The sequence below is a fragment of the Zalophus californianus genome, chromosome 8, assembly GCF_009762305.2.
Source record: "Zalophus californianus isolate mZalCal1 chromosome 8, mZalCal1.pri.v2, whole genome shotgun sequence".
NCBI lineage: Eukaryota > Metazoa > Chordata > Mammalia > Carnivora > Otariidae > Zalophus > Zalophus californianus.
The window spans coordinates 30,590,585-30,602,628 of record NC_045602.1 but is presented as its reverse complement, the minus strand read 5'-3'; the positions used below and the strand labels follow the sequence as shown (position 1 = coordinate 30,602,628).

Genomic DNA, 12,044 nt, shown 5'->3' with positions numbered 1-12,044 from the left:
CAGCATTATTTACAACAGCCATCTTTGATTCCTCACACTTTTTGCAAGTCTCTGGCCCCTCCCCTAAAAATATTTAATTGGTTTCCAAATCCTGTGAGTTCTGTCTCCAAGGCTCTCTCAGGTGACACTCCCTTTTCATTCCATTCCCAGCTTGATCTATATCATCTCTGTCCCATAATATTGTAATAGTCATTTAACTGAACACATTGCTTACCATTTAAACACATTCTTTCCTGGTATAAATACTGGAACAATCTTCCTAAAGCACAATTCTTTTTTCTTTTTTAAGATTTTATTGATTGATTGATTGAGGGAGGTTGGAGGGGCAAGGGGAGAAGGAGAGAGAGACTCACAAGCAGACTCCATGCTGAGCTCGGAGCCTGACATGGGGCTCGATCCCACAACCCCAAGATCATGACCCAAGCCAAGATCATGACCCAAGCCAAAATCAAGAGTCGGATGCTTAACCAACCAAGCCACCCAGGCATCCCAAGCACAATTTCAATTGTTTTCTCCCTGCTCAGAAGCCTTGGAAACTGATTGCCCATAGAACAAAGTCTGAATTCAGTTTGCATGGAATTTAGATTGTAACATAATCTGATCGCAGTTAATTTTGCTAATCTCATCTCTTTTCCCATGTAACTCCTCTGTATTTATACACACAGACTTTCCTGATACCTAAACATTCCCATTTCTTCTGCTAAAAGTAATCTCTCCCTTCTCTGTTTTTAAGTGTAGTATTGCAGTCCTAAAATGTTCATTCGACTTGTGTTTTCTTTCTTGAGGACAGGGACTAGATTTTTCCCCTTTATTTATTTATTTTTAAATCTCTTCCATAGCACCCAGAATAACCCTTTGCCTGTGGTAAGCGGAAATGTTGAAGAATTATTCACAACTGAAGTGATTCAGGCAGAAATTTTTTTCTGTTAAAATTTTTGTCACATTGGACAATGGAAATACGATAAATAAATACTGTTAGTTTTCCACATAAGAGTATAATGACTTCCATCCTTGTTGTTGATTTGTTATTCAACAATAATGTTGAAGCACAGCATTCAGGGGTTTTTTTTGTTTCATTTTCTTCATTGGTATTTTGTGTTTCTTCCCCCAAGGAAAAAAAAATCATATTTACTTCCTACTCTTATATGTTAAATATTAATTTTTTATAGAAAATTAAAAATGTTTTTCTTTGGCTAGGTGTGTAGTACATGGATTGGAAGTGGAGTTGTCAGTGATCTCAATGACCTCCGTCGAGTGCACAATCTGCTTGTCTCTTCTCTGGATAAAGTGCAGGCTGGAAAAGGATCTTCTAGCCAGCTGTACCGAGAGAGTGCCACAACCATGGAAAAACTGGCTGTTCTCAAAGCGTGGGCAGAGGTAACCACAGCCTATTGTTTTTGAACCATTTCTCCATCCATGAGAAAAGGTTCCCCTTGTCCTGTAGGTAAAAACAATTTTATTTGATTTTTGTTGTTTTTTAAACTGACCTTTGGTATGCAGTGCTTTTTGGAAATCTGTTATTTGCTCTTTCTCGCTGAGATATGTATATATTTATGTCTCAAAAGAGCTCTTATCAAACCTTTGAAAGTTATGTTTTTTGTTTTTTTAAAGATTTTATTTATTATTTGACAGAGAGACAGCAAGAGAGGGAACACAAGCAGTGGGAGTGGGAGAGGGAGAAGCAGGCCTCCCGCGGAGCAGGGAGCCCGATGCAGGGCTTGATCCCAGGACGCGGGGATCATGACCTGAGCCAAAGGCGGACGCTTGATGACTGAACCACCCAGGTGCCCCGAAAGTTATGTTTTTTAATCAGTTTTTTCAAAATTTCTCTATTGAGAAAGGGCTCCCCTAACTAATTATGTGAAAATTAGGCAACACAGAGTCTGATGATCATAACATGCGTTGCCAGTCAGCTAGTTCTTTGCTGACTTGCATTAATATGCTTGATTCACCTACCAGGAAGACTGGCATAGTTTAGTATAAAAAGCATTAAATGTTGAATCAGAGGCCCTAGAACAAGTTCTCTCTGTCTGTAATTTACCATCTTTGTGACTTTGGTCAAGTGATTTGATCTCTCAGAGCCTCAGTTTTTTTGTTTTGTTTTGTTTTGTTTTGTTTTGTTTTTGCCATTACAATGTGGAAAAATATCTTCTTGTAAGGCAATGTATATCAAAGGACAATTGTGATTGGCACTGAATGGAAGATAGATTATTACTTTTAAAAAATTAGATCAGAACCTCACATAACTAAATTAATAATGCACATTTTTATTGACACCTTTTTCTAATTTAAAGTTTTGCAGCTCAGGCCTCAGCCTTGAATGCTGTCTAGTAATTCTTTTCCCTGCTTATCTTCTTTACCTTTGTCATGCTCTTCAAATGCCCAGCATATTCTAGATTTCTTTCCTGAAGACCTATCTTTGCTTATACTTTTTCACTCAGAAAGCTGAAGATATCCATTTTCCATATCCTCAGATTGTTACCTTGAAATCTTTAGATTTTCATGAGTTGGGAACTGTCCTTTCACCTGTTAGTTAATGTTAGTTAAGCATGAGTATGAAGGGGAGACTTTCCAGCTCAGTGCTGTCAGTCGTGCCCACTTCTGTATCTTCAGCCTCTCCCTCTATGTGCTCCCTCTTCTTGCCTGCCTTCCTTCCCACCTAAGTGTATCCTTCTCCTCACTGCTTTCGCTCTCTCCTCTTCAGTCTCAGTTCACTGAAGGAGTTTCAGTACATTCACTTCCTCAACTCTTGGTCGCCTGCTTCTCAGTCCCCCACAATCTGGGGTCATTCTCACTGATGCAGCCTGGCTGGGTCTGAGGACCCAGAGGGGCTTCTGCAGGACCAGTCAGCAGGATCCTTGGCTTCGAGCAGGATCAAAATCAAATGCACGCCAAGAGGAAATGAGAGCAGAGTTTTATTGAAGATATAGAGACAGCAGACACAGACAGCATCTGGGAGACTTGGAAAGGAAAGGAGAGTGAGTCTCGTCTTTGCTTGGGGCGTGGAATTTTTATTGAGGATGGTGGTCTGGTGTACATGTCCTCTCACACATCTGGGAACTGGTCAAAACAAGGAGTGCTCAGGTGTCCTGCCTAAGTCCCTTATGCCCTGGAGCTAGGTGTCTTGGTGTCAAGGTGTCTGGAGTCAGCGGTCATGAAAACGTACATGACAACCTCACCTGGTCATTCCTTAGATGTTGTCTGTTGTCCTGAAAGACTCCAAAGAAATCATTAAGTCCTTGACTTTACAAGGAGGACATACAGCATATGTAAGGTGGGGGTGCAGATCCCAGCAAGAAGAGAAGCAGGAAAAGGAGCAAAAAAAAAGCAACTTTTCATGAGGTCCCTTCAGTTTCCCCCTGTCCTCACCACTCCCCTGGAATCACTCTCGCTAAAGTTACAAATCAGAGAGTTATCTGTATCACTGTGCACTCGTCAGTTTCTGCGTTACTTGGCCTCTCTGCAGCATTTGATACTGTCTCTAGAAGCCCTTTGTTTTCCTTGACTTTCGTGACACTCCTCTCTTGCTTCTCCTCTTTCCTTTTCATTGTTCATTCTCAACATCACTTGCTGGCCTCTCTTTGCCTGCCCGCTCTTTAAATGTGTTTTTCTTGTCCTTTTCCTCCCTCTTCGTACTTTATGGGCAGCTTCATCCATACCCATGGCCTATAGCTTTAACTTGCATATTAAAGATTGTAATTCTGGGGCACCTGGGTGGCTCACTTGGTTAAGCGACTGCCGTCGGCTTGGGTCCCGCATTGGGCTCCCTGCTCAGCAGGGAGTCTGCTTCTCCCTCTGACCCTCCCCCCTCTCATGTGCTTTCTCTCTCTCTCATTCTCTCTCTCTCAAATAAATAAATAGAATCTTTTTTTTTTTTTAAGATTTTATTTATTTATTTGACAGAGAGAGACACAGCGAGAGAGGGAACACGAGCAGGGGGAGTGGGAGAGGGAGAAAAAAGGCTTCCCGCGGAGCGGGGAGCCCAATGTGGGGCTCGATCCCAGGACCCTGGGATCATGACCTGAGCTGAAGGCAGACGCTTAATGACTGAACCACCCAGGCGCCCCAATAAAATCTTTAAAAAAAAAAAAAGATTGTAATTCTGCTTTTCCACCCAGACCTCCTAAATTCCAATCCCATATTTTTAGCTGTTTATTAGACATCTCCCCTTGGATGACCCATAAGTACCATACACCCAACATGTCTAAAAAAAAAATACTGTGTTTTCTCTTTCTTCTTTTTTCCTATTTATGTCAACTACTGGTCCTACCTCCTATCTTCAGGCCAGAACCTAGGGATCAGTATTAACTGCTTCTTCTTCAATCCCCTTCATCTTATATCTAGTAGGTAACTAATTCCTGTGTCTTTGACTTTGTTAATGCTATCTTTGAAAATAATGTAATTTTGTTCTGATAATAAAAATACCTATATTCACTACACATATTCAGAATATAGAGAAAAGGTATTATTGGAAAAAATCTGTAATCTTATCCTCTCTGTAATCTTATTATCTTATCATCCAGAGATAGCTATTGTTAATATTTTGGTATGTATCACTATGCATATATGCACATATGCACATATTTATATGCCTTAAAATGTGCATATCTATCTATATCTTTTTTTAAAATAAAAATGGAATTTTATTCAACATAGCAACTATTTTTTTAAATTTAACAATAGATTATATATACCTTTTCCATATTTATAAATAAATACTTCCTCTCTTCTACCCCTGCCTTTAGTTTGAGTCCTCATCATCTGATACCTGGTCTATGCAGTTGCATCCTAGTTTTTTTCTACTGTTAGTCTCCCCCACCTCCACCTCCAGCTGTTACTGTTCAGATTCTCAGAATAATCATTCTAAAATGCAAATTTTGGGCAAAGAATATGAATTGACAATTCACAGAGTGGAAACAAAACTACACATAAATATATGGGGGGGGGGAAGAAATATAGAAACATTTCCCAACTAAATTAACATCATATTTAGAATAATAGTATTAGTAAAATTTTTCTAAAGGGTGATATGTATCAAAACACTTACTAAAACCACACATTAGCTGACCAGTTTATCATAAGGAATATTGAGGATATACACAAAGACTCTGCTGATGATGTTTATTGTGATGTTTATCTTTCTCAGAAAAACGGAAATAACTTAAAAGTATGTCTTGATCCTAAGAATGATGGAATTAAGTGAATCGAAAATTGGGTTAAAAGTTATTCACAGGGATGCCTCTGGGGTGCAGTTGGTTGGGCGTCTGACTCTTGGTTTCGGCTCAGGTCGTGATCTCAGGGTCCTGAGATCAAGCCCTGTGTTGGGCTCCACACTCAGTGCGGAGTGTGCTTGGGACTCTCTCTCCTTCTCCCTCTACCCCTTACCACCGCGTCCTCTCTTTCTCTCTCTCTTTCAAATAAATAAATCTTTAAAAAACTATTTTTAATTAAAAAAAGTTATTCACAAACAGTGTTATTTAAGAGACTATATATATACAACATGTCTAGAATACTAATGATATTTTCTCATTTTCTTCATTTTACTTACACTTCTGATTTTTCTATTTTTCTTGTGTAATATCTAATAAGAAAGATAAACTAAAACATTGCTTAAAAAGAAATCTAAAAAATATATCCTCCTGTATTGCAAGTAGCAATGTAAATTATAGAACCCTTTTAGAAAGGTTTTGGCAGTGTCTATTCAGACATAAAAATATTTGTAATCACTAATGCAATAATTCTGTTTCTGGGACTTTATCTTAGGGAAAAATATCCAAAATACAGGAAGGAAATGTTTACAAAAAGCTTTACTTGGAACATTATTTATAGTGTGAAGAACTCTACACCTTTTGCCTTTGAAAATTGTATCTTGTCTTGTTAAGATTCCCAAGGCTGAGTAAAGAATCAGAAGTAAATATAAAATTTCAATGTAGGGAAATTGTTAGATGTATTATGGCTCATCCCCTACAGCCATTAAGAGTAATGGTTATGAAGACTAGCATTTCATGGGAAAACCTTATGATATGTTAATAGATAAATAAATACAAAATTCTTTGTACAACAAAATTACAAGTTATAAAGCTAGAATATGGTAACCTGGAAATTGGGATTATGAGTAATTTAAACTCATTTGTAAAACTTTTTGTGGTATAATTTTAAAATAAAATTAAAAGTTCAGGAAAAATACATGATATCTGATCTATAAATCCTGCAGTGACCTCTTCCCTTCCCCATCGCCTATGGAGTAAAACCTTCACCTACTTCTGCCTTATATTCTGTGCTCAGTCTATACCCAGTTGCCAAAGCCTAAATGTATGTACAAAAACAAAAACAAAAATAACTGCAACAAAGAAAAATCTTTAAAATTATGTTTTAGGAAGTTGCTATTATACATCTTTTTGGTTTACTAAGTGGAGAGAAAGGATACAGATAATATATATGTGACTAGTAAATTATATGCTTGGCTCAATCTCTATTATAAAGGCCAGATTGCTAAATATCACTTAAGGGGTTAGAAGGATATTTAGGGAAATCCTTTCTCTGGCCCTTCTCCCATCCTCCTCCAGCCTTTTTCTTTGAATGCTGTCTGATTGTATCTAATAAGTCTGTGAAAGTGGAGGCAGTAAACAGGAAGTTATACCCTATGACCAAAAAGAAAAAAAAAAGGCACACATAAAAGGGGGCTTTGTAAAGTATAACAAGAGAAGCCAGAAAAATTTCAGAGAACCCTGCTGAAGGAATATTTTTTGAGAGGAATAGTCAGAAGTCAGATTGATAAAAAAAAGATTGTCTCCAAAGCAGGTAGAATTATTCTTTGGAGGTTGTCAGGAAATCATGAAGTTATAGACTTTTCAGTGTCTATACTCAATTACTTTCAATAATTCAATTGTATAATCATAGCAACTTAGATTATATCATCTCTTAATATTATGCCTTGTTATTTCCTCCTCCTAAATATCTTACTAGGTATATGTGGTTGCTATGAATATTAAGAAGGAAGCAGAGTCAAAGCCAAAAAGAGCAATGAAAAGTACTGATGATGATGATGATGATTATGGTACCATAGATGAACTACCACCAGATAGTTTAATAACACTCGTGCAACCCGAACTGCCAACACTCAGCCGCCTATGGTTGGCGGCATTAAAAGACTATGCGCTTTTGACTTTACCGGCTGAATTTGCTAGTCAGCTCCCCCCAGATGGTAAGTACTGCATTCAGAGTTTTGCCTTTATGGAGTTCAGAGTAATAATTAAACAAAATGTAATTGCTGGAAGCTAGCAACAATAATAATTAATAATATTATAGTGTAACTAATCCACCTTAAATTTATAAAGTGAGTATAACCCCTTAAATTTAATTATTTAATTATTAATAATTTAATAATTTAAGATGTAATGATATTTTAAATTTCTGTGGACTTAAACTTGGCACTCTCTCACTTAGAGCCTGTTCTCTGTATTGAATTTATAAATTCAGATACAGCATTAAGCTCATTTGTTAACCCAAGCAAAAAGTTCTCACTGTTACAACAACTGTATCAGCTAGAGTACTCTAAATAACCATGCATAACAAGTCATTATGCATAACTATGATGAAGTTTATTGCTGTGCTCGTCAATGTATGCAAGGACAGATGGGGAAGTCCTCAGTTTGGTAGTGAAAACAGGAGTTAAGGAAGAATGGCAGAGGAAGGGCGAAAGAGAGAGAAGAGACTGAGTTCCCTGGCTGTGGTGGAAAGAGGAGGTCACCAGGGTTTTAGGGAGTCTCTGGCAACAGTGAAGAGGAGGCCTGTGACCACAGGGTAGAGGAAGGCAGAGGATCCCCAGCAGCATGTGCAGCTGGGGAGGAAAGGCTAGAAACCCTAGCACTGGTGAGGAAGGCACAGGCCCTCCAGTTCTGCGGCTGCAGGAAAGACATTACTTTTGGTGGTTTTGTAATAAAGAGAATCTCTTTGGCCAGATTGTTCTTTTGTACATGCTATGGTCTGAATTTTGTGTCCCCTCCAAATTCATGTGTTGAAACCTAATCCCCATTGTGATGGTATCGGGAAGTGCGGGCCCTTTGGGAAGTGCTTCGGTCAGGAGGTAAAGCCCTCTGGAATGGGATTCGTACCCTTAGAGAAAAGACCCCACATTGCTCTCTAGGCCCTTCCACCATGTAAGAATACAGCTGTGAGTCGGAGAGATGGCCCTTACCTGAGCATGTGTGCAGCCTGATCTCAGACTTCCCCTCCAGAATTGTGAGAAATAAATTTCTGCTGTTTAATAAGCCACCCAGTCTGTGGTATTTTGTTATAGCGGTCCAAATGAACTAAGACAGTAAGCAATGAGTATTTTTAAGTTAGTTTTTGATAAATGGTTGACCACTTACAATAAAAGTAATGGCTTTGATTGGCTTGATTATTTTACAGGTGGAGCATTTTATACTCCCGAGACTATTGATACAGCTAGACTTCACTACCGGAATTCGTGGGCCCCGATTCTCCATGCAGTGGCACTTTGGTTAAATAGCACAGGATTTACATGTCCAGAGTCTGCAGAAGCAGCAACCGTACCTGGCTTACAGAAACGTGCTGCACCCATCAGTTTAAATCAGGCATCGGGAGCAACACCTAGTGCTAAATCTTTGCCGGAAATTAACAAAGACAGAATGCATCTGATTTTAGGTAGGTGTGTCATATTGATCTATTTCAAGATGTGTCACTTCTGAAATTCATATCTGTAGGGAAGAAAAAGTTTCCTTTTATCCCTTTAGGTTCTGTGGCTGGCCTAAGAATTAAATTGATATAAGACAGATTAACAGGAGAAAAGCATACAGATTTAATATTTTCAACCTAAAGTAGCCATTAGGCCCAAAAACTTATATGCCATTTTACACAAAGAACAATAAATTGTGAAGATGTGACCAGACAAAGGGGTTTGGGCTGGGGGCAGTAAATTGTGGGACAGGGATTAGGAAATATATGGGGGAAACTAATTTTAGTAGGTTTGTACAAGTCTGTTTCAACACTGACTCCCAGTCTTCTCTTCCTGATACAGAGAGGGCACCTTTCTCATGAGAAATTTTATGACCTGCTTTTAGGTGGAAAGTAGTCAGAGAGCCCTTACTGCATCTGCTTGCTGTTCATCAAGTACCTTCAGCTCAAAATAAGCAATATGCCAAAGAGGCATATTTTGGTGTGGCATGTTCCAAACTCCTTCATATCTTTCATTTTAATGCTACAGAAAAGTTTTATATACCACAGTCCAGAGAAGGAATAATAAGAGGAGGATTTTTAAACACATTTTCTAAATTGTTAACTGAATTTTTAATAGAAAAATTTAATTATTAAAAACTACTCAGAATTTTAGCTGTCAGGGCGCCTGGGTGGCTCTGTCATTAAGCGTCTGCCTTCAGCTCAGGTCATGGTCCCAGGGCCCTGGGTTGGAGCCCTGCATCCGGCTCCCTGCTCATGCAGGAAGCCTGCTTCTCCCTCTCCCATTCCCCCTGCTTGTGTTCTCTCTCTCTGTGTCAAATAAATAAATAAATAAAATCTTAAAAAAATTTTAGCCGTCATGTTCACTCACAGAGCAATAGTGAATAATTTTCAAGAAAAAAACTACATTTTTCTTTTTCAATGGCAGATTTTCTTTTTACTTGACACTTAACAGATTGTCCTATGAGGAAATAATAAAATGCAAAGTTAAAGCAAATTTGAATAAATCTCAATTTATAATTGCTTTATAGATGCTCTTTAAACATTAAGATATTAAAGAATCTAATGAGGCTGTTAAGCAGTTTTATATTTTCTGGGAGGGAAGAGGAACACGGTTGGTAAGGTGAAATTACAGAACTCATTAGTAAATCTCATACATGAAAATAAGAGAGACTTCTAAAACAATGACCTTACCCTTATGCAAATTAAGAACAATTGTTATCCATGATATCCATTATGCCTGTGTAGCTTGCCACTAAAAAATCTTTGTAGACATGAAAATTGTTTGGTAACCATTTAATGAGAAGTAATTTTATAATTTTCATAAGTTTATTTTTAATGTATTATTTTTTAAAGTCCTAGAAATAAAAAATTGACGATCTTCCTAATCAACTCCACAACCTTGGAGCCGCCTCCCTCCCCTGACCTTCAATTTGATTATTAACCTAACTGCAAAGCCACAATCTGTGTTATAAAGTTTGGCTGCTGCTTTTGGTAACCATTTTGAACTCTGCTTTAAGGTGGCATTAAGTATGTGTTAAAGTAATCTGTGAAAGAATAGAGGAAAAATAGAGAAGAAATCTGACCTCAGAGCAACAAAGTGACAAACGTGTGTTTTTATTATGTACATCGCAGGTGTGAGTATACAGTTCCTTTGCTCCCCCAGACCTGAGGAGCCTATTGAACATGTTACAGCATGTCTGCAGGCCTTACACACCTTGCTAGATTCTCCTTATGCCCGAATCCATATTGCAGAAGATCAGGTACAGTCTATTTCTATAACAGATAATAAATTGTACGCTTTGTTTTCATCATATTTATCTTAAGATAATTTTCTCCCATATGAAATAAATATTATATAATAAGTACTCAGGATTTTTTACTTTATCTAAGACATTATAGTGAATGTTGGATGACTAGGCACAGCCAGCATAGAAATAGTCAGTGTATCTTCTTAGATGTGTTCACTGGTAGTCAAGTAAAACTAAAAATTAAGGGATGCCTTCCATCCCAGTTAATGATTCTACTAATAAAGGGCCGAAGTAATTTATAAGGCTATTAAATAGATTATACCACTTTTAAATGATAAAGTTTTATCTCTCATTTAATGAAAAATTTTTTGCACTGGATCAACTACTCATCTTAGCAGTTTAATGAATTGCTATTTCTAATTTCTGTATGTAATATTTAGAGGACTTTATTCATGTTACAGAATGAAGCTACTGGTGGATTTGTTATTCTTTTTAATTAGAAATTCTTTTCTTTTCATACTAAGAGCCATCTTTTTGGTCACCAGCACTACCATGAGGGGTAATTTTCCATAAAACACAAACGAACAGAGTTGCTATCATTCATTATGTCAAAATTAGGTTTGCACATGATGCTGACCAAAACCAAAATAAAACAAAGCATATGCTTTGTGATTACAAGATTCACTCACTGATGAACTCTTCTTGTACCCCAGCCTTGCAGCCTGAAGCTGTTCCTCAGCTAAACTACAGATTACTGCAAGAAACTTCTGGTTTTTATAAAACTTAAAATTTAATCTGTGAATGGAGAGAGAATATTATGTTTACACTTGCTCATTTTGGTTTTAACATAATACATCCCACACCCATCTACCTAGCTTTTTTTTGAACCCAATATTGTTTTGTTTATCCAAGCACTGCTTTACACTTGGATGGATTATATTTTTTTCCTGAGTTGGATTCTATAATTTCTATAATTCTATAATTTTCTATAATTTCTGGAATTTTTATAATTTCAAAATCAGCAGAGTATACTGACTCAAAAATTGTATTCATTCATCCAACAACTTTACTCTGTGCCTCAGACACAGTTGGAGGCTATAGATAGCAAAAGCTGTCTCCCTGCACCTGGATCAGGAGATCAGGATGCTATGACAAGTGCTGAGCTAGTGTATGTAAAGGTATGGGGAGAATAGAGGGGAGGAGCCCTGACATTATCAAGGAAGGTAAGGAATGGCTTCTCAGAGGAGATGATGGTTGGATTAAATCTTGAAAGAGGAATTAGTGAGGCAGCACAAGAGGGATGGGTTTTCCTCTCTGGGAGAAAAGCAAATCCCAAGACAAGGAGGCATGAGAGAACATGACAAGTTCAAGGACACTACTCTCACTTACTATGGCTGAGACAAATGGAGCACATGGGGGTTGTTAGGAGATGAGGCTGCACAACAGGGAAAAAGCCAAATAACAAAGATTCCTGTATGGCATGTTAAAGGGTTTAAAATGTCTTAAAAGTCATAGGGAATCATTAAAATTGTTAAAATAGAGGAATAACCGTGTTCAACTTGTATTTCAGAACATGGTATATATAGATTTGATCAC

At 37.7% G+C, this 12,044-nt stretch overlaps 1 protein-coding gene across 4 annotated transcripts in view; it reads left to right on the top strand.

Annotated features, from left to right (window-relative positions):
• The window catches only part of HEATR5B (HEAT repeat containing 5B), a 113,068-nt gene that overhangs the window by 76,513 nt on the left and 24,511 nt on the right, over positions 1–12,044 (top strand). For all 4 annotated transcript variants that reach the window (XM_027622576.1, XM_027622577.1, XM_027622579.1 and 1 more), the window contains 4 exons: positions 1,198–1,377; positions 6,967–7,204; positions 8,413–8,667; positions 10,333–10,460. In XM_027622576.1, the coding sequence (XP_027478377.1) occupies positions 1,198–1,377; positions 6,967–7,204; positions 8,413–8,667; positions 10,333–10,460 (801 nt within the window). The remainder of the gene's footprint in view (positions 1–1,197; positions 1,378–6,966; positions 7,205–8,412; positions 8,668–10,332; positions 10,461–12,044) is intronic.